At 42.2% G+C, this 21,936-nt stretch overlaps 1 protein-coding gene across 1 annotated transcript in view; it reads left to right on the forward strand.

Moving 5' to 3' along the window:
• The window catches only part of RNPC3 (RNA binding region (RNP1, RRM) containing 3), a 59,820-nt gene that overhangs the window by 32,090 nt on the left and 5,794 nt on the right, over positions 1-21,936 (forward strand). The window contains exons 7-14 of the mRNA XM_073593011.1: positions 325-479; positions 2,899-3,018; positions 3,101-3,207; positions 7,045-7,233; positions 7,948-8,042; positions 8,126-8,184; positions 10,897-11,029; positions 18,807-18,874. Of these exons, the coding sequence (XP_073449112.1) occupies positions 325-479; positions 2,899-3,018; positions 3,101-3,207; positions 7,045-7,233; positions 7,948-8,042; positions 8,126-8,184; positions 10,897-11,029; positions 18,807-18,866 (918 nt within the window). The 3' untranslated portion in view covers positions 18,867-18,874. The remainder of the gene's footprint in view (positions 1-324; positions 480-2,898; positions 3,019-3,100; positions 3,208-7,044; positions 7,234-7,947; positions 8,043-8,125; positions 8,185-10,896; positions 11,030-18,806; positions 18,875-21,936) is intronic.

The raw sequence follows: 21,936 nt of genomic DNA on the forward strand, positions 1-21,936 counted from the left end.
AAGCCAACATGTTGGAGTGCGCATCTCCTGTGTCCCCTGCGTTTCTTACTGGTTCCTTGCTCTGACCTCCACAACGTGACCTAGTAGTAAAGTAGGGGTCTGCTGTAGGAACCAGTGGTGATTCCTAATCGGTGGACATTGGTAGTGCATGGAGATGTGTGGTGGGTTTTTTTTTTTTTTTGCTCTCTAGAGGGAGCAGCAGCATTTTTTTGTTTTTGTGTTTGAGCCAGCAAATGATATGTGATATAAAGTTTTTCTGTATTTGAAAAGTGTAATGGGCATTTGAACTGTTATAAGGTCGTCTTTTCGCATCTGTTGCATCAGTATGCAGATCATTTTGCTGCACCGACCCTATACCCACCAGTCCCACCCGACCTCCCTGAGAACCCTCCACTACCAGAGCTGGATGATGACTATGATATGGATGTGTCAAGCAGAGAAGAGTCAGAGTATGAAGTGGGGATGATGAGAAAGGAGAGGTAGTCTTGACTGTAATTGCAAGAACATCTCCACAGTCTGATTTCATAAGCTATATTCAATAAAGAATATAATGTGTCAGTACCAAGTAGGACATAGTAAGAACATTGTAGTTTTCCAGTGCGCCCTGTCAGTGTTGTGATCCTCATCGTTGTCAGTTACGATTGTCCTTTTTCTAGATTTTGTCAAATTCTTGTGGTTGCAGTATTAAGATTTTATTGATAATTGTATCTTTGTAGCAAAACGTGAAACACGCCCTACTTGTCAAATTTGCTAGCCCAGAGCAGCTGTTAATCGGTGAATTTGGGCTGAGCAGGTAATCAGACTGTCTTTTGAGTCGAGTCAGGTCAAGTAATTTTTCTACAAAAGTGTTTTTATCTTTTAATTCTTTATTTGTTTCCTTTTTGAAATCTGAGTAAAATGAATCTGACTGTACAGTAGCATACACAGCTGTTGGTTACTCATCTTTAACTGCACTTATGACTGTTGAGTTCCTTTTTTTTAAAGCTGCGCCCCGGGATATGTAAAAGTTCTCCCCTGCAGAAGAGGGGGCTACATCTGCACTGCAAGGGTTAACTGTTTGTGCCTGGGGGGGGGGCAGTTAAAGTAGTTTGTGCTCCTGCAAGCTTCTCCATTCTGCTAGACTGGTCCTGCAGACTGTTTCCCCCCGTAAGTCCTCTGACATCATTATAACCAATGCAGGGACCATAGGCATCCCTGCCCAGTGTCTTTTGCTAAACTTTTCAACCTTCCTTATTCAGATCTACACAATTGTCAATTGTTAGCTGCCAAAAAGAAACCAATTAATTACTTAAGTGTATTTACACTTTTTGCAGTTGAAATTGAGAAACACCCTACTATGTTAGATGTTCACACCCATTTACACAGCATACGAAAGAAAAATTTAAATAGTATGTATGAGATGTATATGCCCTAAACCTGAGTACCACTAGGTGCTGCAGCAGCTGTCAGCCTTTGTGAGCATTTTGTGGCTTGAAGCTCAACAAGGGATAAACTATTGTTTTCAATAGCCCTTGTTCACATCTGAGTGTCCTGTCACTTGTAGCAAAATGCCTGTCCCTCAGAAAAGTACAAGGTACTTTTCAGGCTGAATTGAGCATTTTTTTAGTTAAACGCCTAAATAAACACCTGACAAAAGCATCAAAAACGTGCAGTTCTGCTCCAAAAAAAAGCTTAAAGTGGAGGCCACCCTGAAAAAAAAAACTCCACCAAAAATCCTAAAAAAAATGTAAATAAAAAAACATTTGGAAAAAATTTGTTTTATATACTTGCCTAAACCCTTGTTGCTAGGCAGTCTTCCTAATCTGCCTCTTCCTATTCTGCGGCGTGTTCTGCTCCTCGGTGAGCAGCCCCGTTGTCTTCTGGGAACTGTGTGTGTTCCAGAATACCACGGGGCCATTCACAGATCGCCACGCCGCTCGCGCATGCACAGTAGGAAACTGGCAGTGAAGCTGCAAGGCTCCACTGCCCGTTTCCCTTACCTAGGATGGCGGTGCAGGGACCCAAGAGCCGAGGGACGGGTCAGCCTCGGGCGGCTAACATCGCGGGCACCCAGGACAGGTAAGTCTACTTATTTAAAGTCAGCAGCTACAGTGTTTGTAGCTGCTGACTTTAAAAATTTTAGCTGTCCGGAATCCTGCTTTAAAAAAAGCTTGAAAACGTGACACTTAGGTGGGAATGTAGACTAATGCCCATTTCTCTCTCCGTTGATCCCCACTGAGCAGACGGATGACAGGTTTGCTGCGCTATGCAAAGTGGACCCTGCCCACTCTCCTCTATGGGGCGGTCGGATGAAAATGGACTGCATGTCAGTTTCTTTCCTGATTGTTTTCCGATCCAGTCCGCCGGACGGATGGCGAACGTATCCCCATCCGTCTGTTTTTAGCGGACAGGATTGGATTCGGCGGGTGACCCGCTGACATTCGTCGCGCCATAGAGAACAGTAGGTGGTCTGATCGGGTCTGTCTGAAAAATGGACAGGCGGACCTGATCGGTCTGCTAGTGTGAAAAGGGCCTTAGCGTTTGCAAACACTTAATCACCAGGGCAGGAATTTAGCTTTTGAAAAAAAGTGACAGTTCTTTTCAACTGAATCCATTGATTTAAAATTGACAGTTCCATGGCTAAATAAAGATCCTTATCCTTGTGTTAAAGTTTTATGAATCTAACCTGTTGCAAAGTATGTGAGAGTACATGTAGGCGCCATTATTTAGTGGCAGTTTAGCACTTTGGAACATGTATGGCAAATTGGTATTGCCAAAAAAAAATCAAAGTTGCTAAGCACTGCTCATTCATAGGAATATTGTTCAGATGGGAGATATGATTTCATTGCATGGGGAGGTTTCAAATTTGCAGACTGTTTATAATGTGTGATTTTATTTTTTTTTTTTTTAAATATCTAGGGTTGCTCGTCTAAAAGAATTGGCAGATATGCTGCCCAAGAGACGAAGTCAGAAGAAACAATCTCGTCCTCGAAAAAAGATGAAGATTAAGGACCTTCTAGGCATGCCTGCGGCACTCCAGTGAGTCCCGGAAGCATGTACTGTATATTTAAAGTGTGACAAAGGTTGTGATCCAATTAATCTCATTTCTTGTCTTTTTCAGACATGCACATGCACCACTGTTACCGTCTGAGGTGTTTGAGCAGCCATGTATTGTAGGTCCTAAAAAAATGGAATTCCACATTCCTGCAGATGTACCTGCTGCTGATGGTAAGCTTGATCTAAATAAAAAATAAATGCACACCCTTGTGCACACCACAGTATTCGGTGTGACACATCAAGTAAAGTGCTGCTGCTGAAATCTAGGAGTGTACCACTCACTCCTACGTGCTAAAAAGTGATCCAGTGCCACACTCCTATATGAATATACAGACAGATATAAAAAATCAATAATCCAAGAAACAAACTAAAAAAGATAAATGCAAATGACAAAAAAGTTCAAGCGAGGTGTGTTTTTGTATTAATGTTAACTAGCTTCTAAACGTGCTTGTTTTTAGGTGATCTTCACACCATGGGGGGAGATACACAGATCTGGTGCAGCGTAACCAATCGGCTTTGAACTTCAGCTGTTCACAATAAAACCTAGAAGCTGATTTGTTATGCACAGCTGCACCAGATTCTGTGTACACCAGGTTTAGTAAATATGCCCCCTATGTGTACCCACCACCATTGGCCGCTCAACTATGTTGACCTATGGTTAATAGGTCTAAAGTGCGTGTCCCTTCTTGGGCAATATCTGGATAGGATTTGATCCTCCTAGTCTGTTTTCTCCCAGTGACGCTCAGGAGATAATTGGAAGGTCAGGAATAAAATGCATTGACCATCATAGCGCTTACCATAAAAAAAACACTATTTATTAAATACATTCATGTGTAGAAAACCTCCCAGCGGCACTAGTACTGAAGGCTACAGCTTGTGGATGGATAGTCGGGATCCGTCCCCTTAAGGGCTAAAGACATGTCTAAAACTGAAAAAGTTTTGCCTTAAGACCCCTTTTATACTGAGGTGCTCAAAAACTGCCCATAAAACATCAGGCGTTTTTGAAACAATAGCGGTGCGCTTATTTTAATGTCACGTGACAGCGCTTCCCATTAATTTCAGTGGACATGGGCATTTTTGAGGCGCTTTTTAAAGTGCTCCAGACATGCCCCAAAGATGCTGCTTGCACGACTTTTTGCACCGCCCCGCCAGCACACTGTCCCAGTGTGAAAGCTTCCATTGAAATGAATAGGCAGCAGTTTTCAGGCGATATTTTTAGCGCAAAAGCGCCTGAAAAGTGCCTCAGTGTGAAAGGGGTCTTGGTTATGCTTTAAGGGCAAGTTTACACTTGTTTCAAAACAAGGCTTCGGACATGCTTTGTTAAAGCTCTCTGAACGCCAGTCAAAGCTCCTGTCAATAAAATGGTTAGCTTAAAGTCCTGTTTACACCTTACTTTTTTGCTTGGGGCTTCGGTGGGGTTTCAAACAAGCTTTGCCATAGACTTCAATGGAGGCTTTGAAGACACTTTGAAGCGAAGCTGAAGCAAAAGCAGGTGTAAACAGGACTGTAAGCTAACCATTTTATTTAGTGACAGGCGCTTTAACAAAGCCTGTGCAAAGCCTTGTTTTGAAGCAAGTGTAAACTTGCAGTTAATGTGTGTTGAAGCCGAAGTAAGTGTAAATGAGCCCTAACTGCTTTTTCCCACAATGCAACTCTCTCAACTCTTATTGAAAACAATATACTGTCAGTGTGGATCTTATCATTTTTGTGCAATTGTTAAAGTGTAACTACATGCCAAACTTTTTCTTTAGTTTTGGATAGAGTGGAGATGGATTAGAACCCCTGTCAGGTTTCTATTGCTGTCTGTGTCCCATTTAAATAGATTCACCCTCTCTATTTGTCCTGTTTACCGTTATAATTCAAAGTGAAAGTAAAAGAAAATCCCACAATTTGGGTTGTCCCCAGAAAAGTAATGGAGGAGAAATCCTCTAATGTAGACACTAGTTCTGGTGACCTGGGGGTCCCCATGGGATTCCCTTCATTTGCAAGGATTTCTTATGACTTCCTGTTTTGTCTATAGACAGGAAGTAAAGAGTAATCGCCCCAATGGGACGCAGATGGGAAAAAAAAATGAACCAACAGGGGTTATAACCCTCTCTTACTCTATCCAAAATGGGGAAAAAAAAAACTTTTGTAGTTCTACGTTAAGCAGGCAAATTGACTGAGACTGCGTGAAATACAGAATTTCTGGTTGATCCATAATAAACATATGAAAGGGACATCATTTGTGTAAAAAGTCTTAAAAATTTACCTGTGAAAGTCATAAAGTGCTCCTGACCTGGCTTCGAAGTGTTTCTAAAGTAACAACCGTGCTGAAGTGCAGGAACTTGTGGTGCTAACAAATACTTAGCTTTCAAATTAATTCCTGTGGAGCCCCTTGTATCCTAGGGCTAGGCTGTATATGGGCCTCAACTTCTGCTCCATCTAAGATTACCCAGCCCCTCCCCCTTCCATCCCCCTCCCATCCCCCTCCCATCCTTCTACCATCCTTCTTGGCCCTTAGCTCCGCCCAGTCATTCATTGTGCAGGTAACTGGGCCTCCACTGTTTAGTGTCAATTGAGAGTTGAATAACTGAGTAGGGCTTAGTGCTGGGTGGGTTAGCCTTTAATCACAATTTGGGAAGAAGTGAAACCCCCTTGTACAGCCTGGGCCCAGGATCCAATAAGCTCCAGGGTATCACAGGGATCTATTCAAAGGTTAAAGGCAAAATTCACCTTTTGGAACCATATTTCTTGTTATACCATAAACATGAAACTGACACTAAAAAAGTGGAGTTTAACACTTGCAGGCAGTGTGGGATTTCTGTCCAAACTAGGATAACTTTTAGATAACCCCTGCAGTAAAAACTTTTTGTATGGGTTCGTTGACAACATGCTATTCCCTATAAAATCTGGGAAGAATTAGAGGTTTGTAACAAGCGATTTCTTGCAATTGTAAATTGAAAATGAACTGTTTTATTCAAGTCTAATACATGTTCACAAAGCGAAACTACACTGCATCTGAGCACCATAAACCAAAACCGCTGTTTGATTCATTTTAAGTATTCAAAACAAATTAACCTATCCACCAGTGCCTCCATGCTTTCTTTTTCTGAGAACTCACTTTTAAAAATACGCCCTAGCATTTCTGGCCGTGGCCGTCTTGAGTAAGGGCAGATGATTCATTAGAGCTGCACGATTAATCATTAAAAGATTGCGATCTTGATTTGACACACACACAATCTTAATCCAGCATTTCCACGATTCATGTAATAAGTGCAGAGTGGTTCCCCTGCTCATAGCTGTAAAAAAAAAAGAAGCAACCGGCAATGTTTATCAACAACATTGCTCAGTGCTGAAAGAGACAGATAAAAAGAAATCTTATCTGTCGTCCTGTTCATTTACAGATCAAAGAGAAGAACTTTGGTCTGCAAATGAAGTCAGCTTAAAGCAACCTTGCCAAGTAAAAAAAAAAATATTTTTTGTTTTTTTATTAAATTGTTCCTCTGTTTAACCCCTTATTAACCCTTAAAGTGATTGTAATGGTTTGTTTTTTTTTTTTTGTTTTTTGTTTTTTTTTTTGTAAAATAACAAACGTCATACTTGCGTGCTCTGTCCAAGGGGTTTCCACAGAGCGTGCCCTGACCTCCTTTTCTGGGGTACCCTTGCGCCGCTCCTGGTTCCTCCTCCTCTTCATTGGGTGCCCCACTCGGAGAGTTTATTATATAAAATATACAAAAATGGTGTGTGTGCGTGTGTGTGCGTGTGCGTGTGTGTGTGGGGGGGGGGGGGGTCGTCTTTAGTTTTAAGACCTAGTTGTATAGTTGAGTGGAACTCTGCTTTAATGTCACTTGTGCCCAGCATTCACTGGTCTACAAATGTTTTCAACTTTGTCCCTTTTTATCTGTACTTATGTAAATTATAGTAGCACCTGCAATTATTGTAGGTGAAATTGTTTGTTTATTTTTACAGACAATAGTAATCTAAGAAATGCCATTTTATCTATTTTTTTTTTTTTTCTTTTCACAGCTCCGGTTTCACATATAGAGGCAAGGACTGTTTTACAGGAAAGTAAGGAGATACCAGGATTTGGAAAGCTCTATCCCACTCAAGTATCTAAGGAGGAGGATGATGATGATGATGGAGATGAGGAAGATGAATTGCCAAAAGAATTTATTTCCAGGAGGGAATTGGAGAAAAAAAGAATTTCAAAAGAAGGCAAGTTTTTTTATAGATGATCCATAGGTCTGCCAGTAATTATTCCCAGTCAATCATTGTGGTAAGATTTGTAGTTAGATACAATAAATAAAACCTCACAAGAGAAAAATATATACATATCCTCCAGACAAATTGTCCAAGAATAGAGTAGTTTTGGGAGTGGGTGTAGGTTTCTCTATAAGGCCATTAAAAAAATTTTCAAAAATTAATTTGTGGCTTTAACAAAACCAAAACTGGTGTGAAGTTGAGTTGGAGAGAGTATTTCTTCCTCCTGTGGTCAGGAGCAGTGCATTTCTGTTCTCTAATTATATGGGGTGAAGGTGCAGCATATATCCCAGCTAGAGCACACCAAGTACAAGCAGTGAGGCTTAGTGCTGACAGGACTCCAGCACAGCCAGGGAATCTTGCAGTTCTCCTAACAGGAAGCATAAAGGCTATTTGTGTACATCTGACTGTGCATCCATTGATGGCTTCTTACCTTCCACTGCAGTTGGGACTAATGAATTTTGTCATTTAAGGGATAAGGCAAATAGGAGTTCAGGGTTCCAAGCATTTTTTGAGAAAACAAAAACGCTGATTATAACACGTATGTGAAAAATTTTAAACTAGCCCTGGACTACAAGTGACTAGCTAACACAATTGTATTGTACATGAAAAGTTTGATTATGGAATAATTAGTAACGTCTTAAAAACCTTATTTATTCCTGGTTGTAGAAATGCGCCAGCTTTCTGTGTTCAAGGGCTATGAGCCAGGAGAGCCAAACTGCAGACTGTATGTGAAAAATTTAGCAAAACAAGTCACTGAAAAGGTAATGATCTCATGCAGATTGTGGTCTGTGTTTCTGTCATCATGTGCTCCGTTTACCTACATATTGTGCTTATTTTCCAACAGGAGCTCAAGTTTATATTTGGGAAATTCATCCACTTTTCATCTGAAACCGAAAAGAACATGTAAGTTGCAATTTCTAGATTAGGTATGACAAAGTAGTAAAATTACCTGCTTTTAGTAAACCTTTTGCGGACAACTTAACAGTACACATCTTGAGTATTTTGTCATTCTGGCCTTTTTTATGGTACCAGTGGGTAATATAGCAAGCACCTTTAAGTGGTCAGAGGCATTATTTAACAATATGAGCAGGTCTTGATCCAACCTTCTGTGGAGTGTGCTGCTGTCAGCAACAGAAACACAGCTATTGAACCAAGGTGCTATACCTATGAAGCCAGTGTTCAACTTAATCCAGCACATCAGGGGAAACAAAATCCAGCACATCCCTGCTGACAGGATAGAGCTCTGCCCTGTCTTTCTCGTCACCGATCAGCGGGTGTTGTGGTCATCCATTGGCCAGCACCCGCTGATTAGCTTTTGCATACGAAGTATGTAATCCAGCACGGGAGACCCACTCTGCCACCGTATAACTAGGTTAAGGGGTTAATAACAATCATGTCAAACCTCCTCTTCTGGGGTACCCCGCTGACATGGTCTGCTCTTCCTCTTCTCCGTCTGCCCCCATAGCAAACTGCTTGCTGTGGGGATAGACGTGCCAGCTCGATTCTGAGCCGGCCTGTGTGCTCAGCCTGCCCCCACTCCCTTTTTGCAGGATTTAACTGATTGCAGTAAGAGCAAGTGGCTCCTGCTGTTGTCTCGTGTGAGAAGAGAGAGAGGGGAGGAACTGCTGCAGATGGACTTAGTACTGGATTGGGCTCATGTTAAGTGTTTAAATTGATTGTAAAGGTTTGTTAAAAAAACAAACATGTTATACTTACCTCCTCTGTGCAGTTGGTTTTGCACAGAGCAGCCTGGATCCTCCTCTTCTTGTGTCCCTCTTTGCTGCTCCTAGTCCTTCTCTCCTTTTGAGTGCCCCTCAGCCAGCAGCTTGCTACAGGGGGCATCCAAGCCAAATCAGCGCTCCGTGTATCCATTCAGACACGGAGCCCCCACCTGGGCCCCCCTCCTCTCCCCCCCTCCTCTCCCCTGATTGGCTGCCTGATTTTGACAGCCACGGGAGCCAATGGCGCCGCTGCTTTGTCTCAGCCACTCAGGAGGAGTGTCATGGATGGCTGAGGGGATGGTGGACATCGCTGGAGAGAGAAGGGGCTCAGGTAGGTTATTAGGGGGGTGCTGGGGAGGCTGCTACGCAGTTTTTTTTTATCTTAATGGCTAGAATGCGTTAAAATAAAAAAACCTTCTGCCTTTACAACTCCTTTAAGGGGGGAGGGGACTGAGGGGGAGCAATATTTGAGATGTTTTTAACCACTTGCTTACTGGGCACTTAAACCCCCCTCCTATCCAGACCAATTTTCAGCTTTCAGCGCTGACGCACTTTGAATGACAATTGCATGGTCATACAACACTGTACCCAAATAAAATTTTTATCATTTTTTCCCACAAATAGAGCTTTCTTTTGGTGGCATTTGATCACCTCTGCGGTTTTTATTTCTTGTTTAAAAAAAAAAGTTAAAAGACCTAATTTAAAAAAAAAAAAAAAATTTTTTTTTTTTTTAATATTTTGTTATAACATTTTAAAAAAGGTAATTTTTCTCCTTCATTGATGTACGTTGATGAGGCGGCACTGATGGGTGGCAGTGATGGGCGGCAGTGATGGGCACTGATCGGTTACACTGATAGGCACCACTGGTGGGCATTGATAGGTGGCACTCATGGGCATTGATAGGTGGCACTGGTGGGCACTTTCAGGTGGCAATGGCAGGTAGCACTGGCAGGGGGTACTTGTGGTACATATGAGGCAGAATTGCCTCTTCCTCTTCGGGACCGATGTCCCTTGCTGATAAGCCAGTGATCGGCTTTTTTTTCGCGCTGTCAGCGTGAGGAGTAAAAAAAAAAAAAAAAAACAATCACAAAGCTTTTGTTTTGATCATGTGATCAGCTGTCATTGGCTGACAACTGATCACATGGTAAGGGGCCGGCACTGGCCCCTTAATCGGATCGGTGATCACCCGAGTCTCAGTGAGTCAGTGATCACAGTGCACTCTGTGCGCGTCCTGCAGGGCGTGTGCACAGGGGAGGCCGTCATTCAGGTCTGCGCTGTAGCCGTCATTCGGCTATAGCGTGGATGTCAAGTGGTTAAATTTTTTACTTTTTTTTTTTTTTTATAACCACTGTAGGATAATAGGGATTTAAACTTGTTTGGAAATTCCATATGTTGGAGTACAGGACACAGGTCCCCCTCTTCTGTGTCTCCTTATTGCCTGCTGCCAAAGTGTACAATCTCTACTAAAGGTAGTAGCATAGAATCCATGGTCTATGAAAATGAGGCCTGTGTCATGCACTGTACTCCAAGATATGGAAATTACAGATAAGTCAAATTTCTTTTCTTTTTTTTTTTTTTTTCACTTAAAACTCAGTAATGTGATGATCTGTTCAAGATCCAAAATCTTGGCTTGTTCTGTGTACAGAAGGAAGCGGGGGATGGGGTCCTTTGGGTGTCCACTACCTGCCTAATGTACATATTTCCACTTGGCTGTCTAGCTGCTGGGACCTCTGTGGATACAGAAGCAGACTCTCAGCAGTGATGTCAGCAAAAGGGCACATTCACTTTTCTGAAATGCCGCTACTCTGGATTTTTTTTTCCATAAATTCTTTATGTAGGCTTTATCTTTTGTACTCAGTAAGTTGATGTTGTTTTTGTTTTTTTCACCTAACAGGTTTGATATTCGTTTAATGAAAGAAGGAAGGATGAAGGGGCAAGCTTTTATTGGCTTTCCTAATGAAGATGCAGCAGCAAAAGCCTTAAAACATGTCCATGGATATGTTCTTTTTGACAAGCCATTGATCATTGTATCCTTTTGTATACAGATTTATTAGAAGTAGTACTAAGGTTTCTCTGGATGTATTCCTTCATCATTGAGTCAGTGGAGATGAGACCTGAAGCATGCACGCATTCTTTTTTATTTATTTTTTTTACATACTGTCACAGGTCAGTGTCCCTGATCATCATGCCAGTTAGTGCCCCTGATCATTATTAATTGTAAAAAAAATTCAGTGTAGCGCAGCACTAAAGGCGGCTATCATGTGGCGACACGCGTCTAGGGGAGGAGTAGAGCTTTGTTTTGTTTTACCGGAATCGCAACTGGTGAGCCGGATGTGTTATCAAATGCGTGTTTTTTTTAACTCTTGTAAGTGTAATTTCATGGGGTTTAATAATACACCATTGCATATGGAAGTGCACTATGTCTGTCCTGTCTACTTTAATCTATACATAATACGAGGAGACCTGTGAGAAGGGGATCCCATATCCCATTGTGGAGGAGTGGAGCCATTTACCTGGTTTGTGAGTTGACAAAGCTGTTTTTTATATACACGGAGGTGAGCAGGCACTTTTGATCATATATTCATTTTGCTGTGCTACACTGAATTTTATTTACATAATTTGAGGTATTGTGAAATCACTTACACAGTGGTTGGCAGGTCAGCATTATCTTTTATAACTTATTTATTATTTTTGTTTTCATTTTTGCACTGATTGTTACACTCTGTTTTATACCTGATCATTATTGGATGCATAATTTATGCCCCTAGATAGCCTAAAGTTGCTCCTTATATTTAGGGCCTCTCTATGTGACTAGGCTGTGAAAAAGCCTCATGTAATATTACCTTACTTAGCAGGAGTAACAGAATGTGTTTATAGATGAAAGGGTAATATAGTTTGTCATTGTATACATACAACAAAATGTATCGGGATAGTCTTTACAACTGCAAAAAAACATTTCCCAAGGCGTCTTTCAGGACAGCACCTGAGAGTTAGCGACTCCACCCACCGGAAACAGGAAACACCTTCTTCCTCCAAACTTTAAAGGGAGGTGCCTCCCTACCATACCTCAGTTTTTGTGTTTCCTCCGGCCCGGAGAGAACTTCTTTTTGAAGGGAAGTCAGGGTCTCTCATGTGCTCCTGGGAGATGGGGCTTCCTTTCTTTTTTTCCTCCTTCAGGAGACCCGCTGTCCTCCCGGCCTACCCAAGCCTTTGCAGCGGTAGCAATCGGGCTCCTCTTCCCCTCCTGGTGCTCGGTGAGAGCCGTAGACCCAGTGATCCGCGCGGTCGTAGGAGCGGCGGTGCGCCGCCACCATGTTTTTTGGCCGGCAGGCGCGGCGGAAGTGACAAGGCGGGTCACTAGGTCAGCAGAAGCGTCATTTCCGGCGTGGATGCAAGGGGGGAGGAGGGAGGACAGGAACTTGCCCTAGTGGCAAGGGGCCTGTCTGGGCACTAGAGGCTGACTGGTTTCTTCTTAGTGGGTGATTCTGGTGTAGCTGAGACCAGGTCTCACTAAAAGGTCCCCTGGTTTTTTTCCCTTTTTTTGTTTTTTCTCTCACAGGCTAAAAGCTCTGACCCAAAAAAGGGGCCAAAATGGGAGAAAATTGGAAAAAAGTCTTATGCAGTACATGCATCACTTCTTTAGTTAAGGAGGAATCAGCTTCGGTTTGTGATGACCTGGTTGCCTCTGTAAAGAAGGAACTATACGCCACGATTCAGACTTTTCGTGACTCTTTAGTCAATCCAGCTGCTAGTCAGCCATCTACTTCTGAGGCTTCCCAGGGTTCTATTTCTATCCCCATGGTAGAAGCTTTACCTGAAGGCCCCTCTATCAGGGAAGAGCAGTCCCCTACTCCTTCCATTAAAGATTCGGAGGAGGAGGGTGAGGAAGCGGAGGTGGCTCCTTCCAAATTTAAGCTTTCCCTAGAGGAGATAGACTCCTTAAGGCTATCCATGTTACACTTGGCTTAAGTGAGGAAAAGAAGGAGTTATCTCTTCATGACCGCATGTATGCAGGGTTAAATGAGCCTAAGGGGCGAACATTTCCGGTTCATTCGGTCATTTCTGACGCCATTACTAAAGAATGGCAAGATCCAGAGAAAAAGCCCTTTTTTTTCCCAGAGCTCACAAAAGGCGCTTCCCTTTTGAGGAGGACCCTTCTGCGGTGTGGAATAAGGTGCCCAGGTTGGATGCGGCCTTTTCATAGGTCTCAAGATCCACAGACCTGTCTTTTGAGGACATGGGGGTTCTAAGGGATTCAATGGACAAACGCATGGATCTTTTGCTCAAGAGATCATGGCAATCAATCATGAGCAATTTAAAACCAGCAATGGCCACAACTTGTGTAGCCAGAAATCTGGAATACTGGGTGAACCAAGTTAGATCTCATATAGTGGCAGATTCCCCCAAGCAGGAGATCTTAGATTCCTTTCCTACCCTGATCTCTGCGGTTGCTTATATTGCAGATGTTTTGGCTGAAGCTATCAAAATGTCTGCTAGGTCTGCAGCTTTAGCAAATGCTACGAGAAGAGCTTTGTGGCTAAAAACCTGGCCAGATGATACAGCTTCAAAGAGTAAACTTTGTGGTATTCCCTTTTCAGGTGACCTTCTTTTTGGACCTGATATAGATAATATCCTAGACAGAACTGCTGATAAGAAGTCCTTCCTGGTCAAAAAGAAAAAGCAGACCCCAAAACGTCTTTTTCGACCTCAAAAAAACTCAACAGCAACAGCAGGAAAATAAGTTTCAGGGCAGGAGAAAAAATTGGTCCGCGCAAACGGCGGAATTCTCTTCCGTCCTCCTTCACAGGCCGAAAATTCACAATGACTCATCTCTGGGTCGGCGGAAGATTACGAGAGTTTCTTCCGCAGTGGTCAGGGATAACTTCAAATCAGTTTATTCTGACCACTCTCTCGCAGGGTTATACTCTCGAGTTTTCCAGAAGCCCCCCAAGAAGGTTTCTGATAACAAATGCTCCTCGAGATCCAATAAAGGGCCCTGGCCATGAAGTCCTCTCTGGAGGAACTGATGCAAAAGGGTGTAGTAATCCCAGTGCCACCAGTAGAATGGCACGAGGGCTTCTATTCGCATGTCTTCCTGGTAAAAAAAAAAAACAACAGGAAGATTTCGTTTAATTCTCAATTTAAAGCCACTAAACAGAGCCATCAAATACAGAAGGTTCAGGATGGACTCAATTTTCACCGCCAGAAATCTTCTGACTCCAGGTTGTTTCATGGCGTCAGTGGATCTAAAAGTTGCATACCTGCATATTCCAATCTCATCCCAGTCCCAGAGGTTTCTCAGGTTGGTGGTAAGGTTGGAAGGCAGAATTCAGCATCTGCAATTCAGAGCCCTACCCTTCGGGCTATCATCCGCACCCCGAATTTTCACCAAAGTAATGGCAGAGGCCCTAGCTCCGCTGCGTCTTCAGGGAATCACAGTAATTCCTTACTTAGAAGATCTACTATTTTTCGCCCCCTCAAGAGAGGAATTGAGGAGCAATTTAAGCAGAGCATGCAGCCATCTGGAGTCTCTAGGTTGGATCCTAAATCTCCAAAAATCTTCCCTGGAACCATCTCAGGAGATTCGGTTTCTAGGGTATATAATAAATTCGGTAAGCCAAATAATTTTTCTTCCTTCAGAGAAGAAAGGAAAAATCCAGGATACAGTGTCTTTCTTGCAGACCAACCAGCAGCTGACGGTAAGATTGGTCATGTCAGCTCTGGGTGTTCTGACTTCGTCAATGCCAGCTGTTCAGTGGGCTAGACTACACTTCAGACATCTGCAGGCCTTTCTTCTGAGATCTTGGGATCACAATTTGGAATCCCTAGAATCAGAGGTAAAAGTTCCAACCCAAGTGAAGAGGTCACTATGGTGGTGGAAAAGGCAGGATATCCTATCGGAGGGGATAGTCTGGGCCTTTCCAATTGGAAAAAGGCTGACAACCGATGCCAGTTCCTGGGGTTGGGGAGCCCACCTAGAAAAGGGTTTCACTCAGGGAAACTGGTCCAGGAAAGAGGCGACAGAGAGCTCAAGGCGATCGACTTGGCTCTGAAGTCATTTGCTCAGGGGCTCCAGACCCAGCATGTTCAAATACTAACAGACAATGCCACGGCCGTGGCTTATATAAACAGGCAGGGAGGTACAAGGAGAAAATCGCTGCAAGTACTAGCCATGAGCATTCTCCGATGGGCAGAAGGACACTTGCTGTCTTTATCAGCAGTCCATCTAAAGGGATCCCTGAACGGGGTGGCGGATTTCCTGAGCAGAAACCCCATTCAGGAAGCAGAATGGTTGCTGAACCCAGAGGTTTTCGCCATGATTGCCGAAAAGTGGGGGCTGCCAGAGGTGGACCTGTTCGCCTCAAAAGAGAATGCCTTGGTTCCGCAATTTTTTTCCCTAAACAATCACAACGGGTCACTAGGAACAGATGCCTTGGCGTATCCATGGAGATTCCATCTTTGCTACGCTTTCCCCCCATTCCAGTTAATTCCCTTAGTATTAAGAAAAATTCAAAGGGAAATGGTACTGGTTATCCTAATCACGCCCTTTTGGCCAAGAAGGGCCTGGTTTTCAACCGTTCTGAGAATGGCGGTCAGGCCTTATTGGCATCTACCCCTCAGGCACGATTTACTATTTCAGGGTCCAGTAAATCACCCAGAGGTAGCCACTTTGGCGCTCACAGCCTGGTATCTGAAGAGCAGCTCTTAAGGAGCAAGGGTTTTTCCAACCGGTTAATCTCAACACTATTATCCAGTAGAAAAAGGGTGACTATAAATATCTATTCCAAGGTCTGGAAGGTTTATAATACATGGTGTAATTCATCTGCCCAGGGAATGTTACCATTCTGGAATTTTTGCAAGTTGGTGCTGACAAAGGGACTAGCAGTTAGTACCTTGAAGGTGCAGGTGGCTGCGCTAGCAGTGTTCCTAGAAAGATCTTTGGCCTCAGATCCGTTGGTAACCAGATTTTTCAGATCCCTTACGAGATCCAGACCAGCACCACTTAGGTTGTTTCCCAAATGGGATCTGTCGATAGTCCTTCAGTCTCTAACAAAGAGTCCCTTTGAACCCTTGGAAGAAGCGCCACTCAGATATCTCACTTTTAAGTCTGTGTTTCTGATTGCCATAGTCTCTGCACGCAGGATCAGTGAGCTTAATGCTTTATCAATTAAGGAACCCTATTTGTCTATCTTCCCAGACAGGGTTATACTTAGAACAGATCAGAAATTCTTACCAAAGGTAGCTTCAGTACAGAATCGTGTTCAAGACGACGTACTTCCGACCTTCTGCCCCAACCCAGCAGGGGAGAAGGAGACTTGTTTTCACATGTTGGATGTTAGAAGAGTTTTGTTATGTTACTTGGACAAAGCTCTTTAGACGTTCAGATTCTCTGTTTGTGCTATTTTCGGGCAACAGGAAAGGTTGCCAGGCTTCTAAAATTTCTTTAGCAAGATGGCTGAATCTAGCCATTTGAGAGGCTTATTCGCATGCAGGTGTGTCTCCACCAGCAGGAATTTCTGCACACTCAACAAGAGCATTAGCGGCCGCTTAGGCAGAGAGAGCTGGTGCCACCCCTGAACAAATTTGCAAGGCGGCAACATGGTCGAGTTTTCACACATTCGTGAAACATTACAGGCTGGACCTCGCATCTGCTAATGATCAGGCATTTGGCAGAAAGGTCCTGCAAGCTGTTGTCCCGCCCTAAGGGGGTAAGTCTCTGTTATCCTCTCAGGTGCTGTCCTGAAAGACGCCTTGGGAAAAACCAAGTTAGACTTACCGGTAACTTGTTTTCCAGAAGTCTTTCAGGACAGCAACATCCCGCCCTATTGTATTGTATATACTATGCTGTGACTAACGTATGTGTTTATGTGTTCCAGCTGGGGCCGGAGGTCTTCTCTACTTCAACTGAGGTATGGTAGGGAGGCGCCTCCCTTTAAAGTTTGGAGGAAGAAGGTGTTTCCTGTTTCCGGTGGGTGGAGTCGCTATCTCTCAGGAGCTGTCCTGAAAGACTTCTGGAAAACAAGTTACCGGTAAGTCTAACTTGGTTTTTCTCAACACAACCACACATACATACTGCTAGCACTGTGTGCTAGAAATATTTTATTAATTGACATGACAACTTTGTGTAAAAAAAACAATACAATTTCATTTTTTATTCCTGCTCTTTCCAAAAACGTGTGGTAAAAAAATGACATTTTAAAAAGACTCGCTATGCATTTCAGAAAATACCTTGAAGTGCTTGTTTTCCAAAATGGGGTGTTTTTGTGGTTGTTTCTATTGTCCCGGTGCTCCAGAGCCTCCAAAAATGCGATAGGTGCTCAGGAAACTAGATGTGTAATTTATGCCCCTAGAATGTCTGAAGGTGCTCTTAGGATTATGGCCCCTTCTATGCGGCTAGGCTGTGAAAAAGTCTCACACTTGGTATCCCCCATACTCGGGAGGCATAGCAGAATGTGTTTTGGGGTGTTATTGTAAATATTGCTTATGCTGTGTATGAGAAATTGTTAAAGTGACAACTTTGTAAAAAAACACAAATTGTATTTAATTTCTTAATTTTCCAAAAAATTGTGACAAAATTACAACTTCAAAAAAGTCACTATGCCTCTTATTTAAATTTTAAATATATTGGACTGCCTACTTTCCAAAAAAGGCTCTGTAGGTATCTGTACTTTCCTGCCCTTTTAGGGCATCAAGAAATGTGTATATACCATTGTTTGTAGACTCTGTACTGCAACATTCACACATACTAAACGATATACACTGATTTGGGGTCTTTTTTACCAAAGAAATGTAACAGAATACATTTTGGCCTAAATTTATGAAAAAGGTTATTTACAAGAAACTATAACAAACTTTTTGTTAATCAAAATATTTGGTATTTTTTTTGTTTATATAGCAAAAATCAAAAAAACCCAGTGGTGACTAAATACCACCAAATAAAAAGCTCTTAAAAAAAAAAAAAAAAAAAAAAAAAAAAGATAAATCTTTAATTTGGGTACAGTGTAGCATGACGACTACTACTGAATAATTGTAATTGAAAGTGTGACAGTGCTGGAAGGGGTAAAAGTCTTTGGTTTTGAAGTAGTTAAAGGGACAGTATACCTTAATTATCCCTTTATTTACACAATATTTAGTAGTCATAAAAACATAAACCCCTGTTTATTGTTGTATTGGACCACATTTGCATTGATTATAGCTGGTGACAACTTTTTACTGTGACTCGTTTTCTTACAGGACTTTTTTCTTTTACATTTTTAATACAGCCCTATATTGAAGTGCACCACTCCAATGACGGACTGGAGATTTAATGACGTTGGGAAGTCTTATTTGTGGTTCCTGGTCATGTTCTTTTTGCATTTAGCACTGAAACCAAACTGTATGCCATCTTCAGTGTAGAAGCTTACGTTCTGATATATTGCAGTTTACCTTTTGATTTTTCTGCCTTCTGTAAATTTCTTTGTTTTTCAAGTAACTGTTCTACGACAAAAAAATCAGAAATTCAGACTGGGCTGCATGCTTGATCCAGCTAATTTGTAAATAGTTAAACCAGGCATGATGATGATTTTAATGTGGGATCACCTATACTGCAGGGTTTCTTTTTTTCAATTTTTATTTCTGGCCCTGTGTTCCATGTTTTTGAGTGAGCATGCAGGTGTCTGTTATATATTTCCTTATTTTTTTATTTTTATTTTGAACTGTCGTGTAACTTTTTCTTTGACTTTACATGCATACTAATTTTTGTGACCAAATATATAACTAGAAACGCTGTTCTTCTGTATTTGAGTGACCTTAACTGAACAACAGCAGTTTGCACGATCGGCTCGTCCCAAGCCTAATGCTAACAAAATGCCAGCCAAAAGATAGCAGCCAAGGTAAGTTATACAAGAGACCCCATCAAGGCAAAACGAGTCCCATTAACTTTTCAGAGAGATTTAATTTTGAGAGCAACTTTGTTATAAAAGAACACTTATTTTCTTAGTTGTATCTATTTTATAGCAGGGTATCTGTCATACGTTTAATTTTATGTAACACATTGACTTCTTCAAAACCACCCCCCCCCCCCCATATGTTGTGTTTTTAAACAGACCCTTCATTTCAGCAAGCAGAAAAATGTTTTCTACCTGTAACAGGCCCCCTTGTGTAGACATCCAAAAGCTTTGAGACTCAGTGCTGTCATTCAACTAACACTCTTATTGTATTCCCCTACACTCCTCCCCCAACAGCTGCTTAAAGGGTTATCTAGGGAGTTGCAGAGGAGCTGGGTCAGCCAGAAAGTAATTGGACACTGCCAGAATGGGAGGGGGCTAAGTCCTGTAACAAGGGAAGTAGCTGTTTAACCCCCCTGGCGGTTTTCCCGAGTGTGGCTCGGGGTTAAAATTCAGTTCCATTAGCGGTAACCCCGAGCCACACTCGGGATCGCATTGCAGGATCCTGGTGCGGCGTTACTTACCTTGTCCCCGGGATCCTGCGCTGTCCCCCGCTGTGTCTGCGGGCTCCGTCCTCTGCCCGAAGCCTCTCCGTGCCAGGCTCCGTTCCCTGCGAGCGTCGCGACGCACGGGGGCGGAGCCTGGCGGCAAATTTAAAAAACTGTAAAAATCATAACACATACAGTACTATAATCTTACAGATTACAGTACTGTATGAAATTATTTCACATCCCTTTTGTCCCCAGTGCTTTGTCCTATGCCCTGCATGCAGTTCTATATTATAAATACTATTCTTTCTGGCTGGAAACTGGAGATTGTCCATAGCAACCAAAAAGTGTCCCTTTACGTCAAAAATGGTTTTAGACCAGCTAGAAAACTGCGATAGTAAATTAGAACACTTGCAGAATTGAGCGATAGTGAATCGTGGGGAAATTTATTTTATTATTATTTTATTTTTATTTTTTTAATTATTTATTTTTATTATATTATAATTTATGTTTTTGTGTTTCAAACTTTATCATACCCGGGATATCTACTAGACTCTTGTTTGGACAGATTTAAGTGTGTTATTGTTAAGAATTACAGGCCTACAATATAAAACGCCAAATTTCCATGCAAAATAATTGTACCGCTTTCAGCACCTAAAATCCGAAAGAATCATACCGCCAGGGAGGTTAAAAAATAGTAGTCAAATGAACTAACCAGTTTAAAGGCACAAAAAGATATAACAAGTAAGCATTTCAAAAACTTGATTTTCTGTGCTTTCTACCTGCATTTTGTTAAGTTGGTAACAGGATCGCTTTAAAATGTTTGTATGCAACACATTACAGAATAGTTGTATATTTTTCTTTTATATTTCTTTTTTAGGTTTTGTATAATTTCATTAACCTGTACAAGGCCTGTACAAAGGCACCCTGATTGGTTAGAAGGAAGGACCTCTGTCTCCTTTTAATATTACTTTTTCTAAAAAGCTGGGAGGAAGGACCGAGGAGAAAATGGTACAGGCTCAAACACCATTGATCCAGATGGGGAGCCACATATGCTATGTGTATGCAGGACCATCCCAGTACAAAACTTGTAGAGTGAGAGAGGTGTAGACTGTTCTAATTGCACCAGTTGGAATCTTTAAGGCTCCGTTCACACTAGCATGATTTGTCATGCAGCTTTGGACATGACAAGTCGCAGCCATTGTTTTCAATGCTACCCGTTTTAGGTTGGTGCGACTTAATGTCGCAGAGATTTTGAAAAGGTGCCTGCACTACTTTGGTGCGACTTTTGAGAGAACTTCGATCCATTGCGTATAAAGTCCGATCAAAGCTGCACTGCAAACCGCACTAATGTGAATAGAGCCCAACATCTTTTTGTCACAAGTTAATTGAATATGAATTATTTGAATTTCTTTTGGAAAATTGTCTGTTTTTAAAGTGGAACTAAAGTCCACAGAGTCCACAGATACTTAACTTGCCTTGTTGATGCTGACCTCTGTTACCAGCATCCTCTGTGTGTCAGGTCTTCAGCCATCCTGATTGGCTGGTGGGGAATGATGTAACTCCTGTATAACTCCCACGCATAGTGTACATTCTAAAGGATTGTGAACATGCAAGGTCAGTTTGTTTTATTGCAGAGGAGACCTAGCATGTTTCTAATGCAATAAAGAGTTTGCCTGCTTGCAGGTTTTTATTTTTGCCTTTAGTTCCTCAGAAACAGTGCTGACTTCACAGAGAAAAACAAGGACATGGTGATCTGTTAACCTTATTGTCAGTTTTTAACTGTTAACTGAAATATATAATTTCTTAGCTGACCAAGGTTTCTAGTCACTGCCATGAAAGTCCACTTGTATGTCAGCTTGTCATTCAGCTAGAGGCGGCAATTTCTGGGCTAGTTAAATTGAAACAGACATTGAACAATTGGCACATAGCAAACTGTTGGGGGTATGTGCCTGACGGTATCTGTTCTGGTCATAATCTTCAAGGAACTGCTGACATATCCTTCCCTTAGTCTAAACCGCATCGCTAGCGTCCTTACATCTATATATTAGCCAGTTGATGATAAGAAAATACCCTTTGCTTGATTAATGCCAGCTTATCCTTAATGTGGTTGTAAACCCTTACATAAACCCAGTGAAGTGACTGGCCTCAGGTGATACACGGAGAGGAAACAAATCATCCTACATACGTTATACCTGTTTATCTGTAGCTATTTCTTCTCTACAGCCGTTTAAAGTGCAGAATTATAAATCTGAACTGTTAGAAAAAGGGGGCAGAGAGCTGAAGTTACACTCTACAAAGCCCAGTGAGGAGAGCTCCAAAAGCTGATTGGAGGAAAGGGACACACCCCCTTCACACAGCACAACGAAACTCCCTTGTCAACATTTTTCTCTTGTCAAGAAAACTTGTCAGTAGTGACTCATGCTGAAAGCAGAGGGATGAAGCCGCAGACAGAAATTACATGTAGTGCTCTTAATTGAGCGAACTACACACTATAGAGGGATATGCTTTTTTTCATAT

Source organism: Aquarana catesbeiana, linkage group LG07 (assembly GCF_042186555.1).
Source record: "Aquarana catesbeiana isolate 2022-GZ linkage group LG07, ASM4218655v1, whole genome shotgun sequence".
In the NCBI taxonomy this organism is placed as follows: Eukaryota; Metazoa; Chordata; class Amphibia; order Anura; family Ranidae; genus Aquarana; species Aquarana catesbeiana.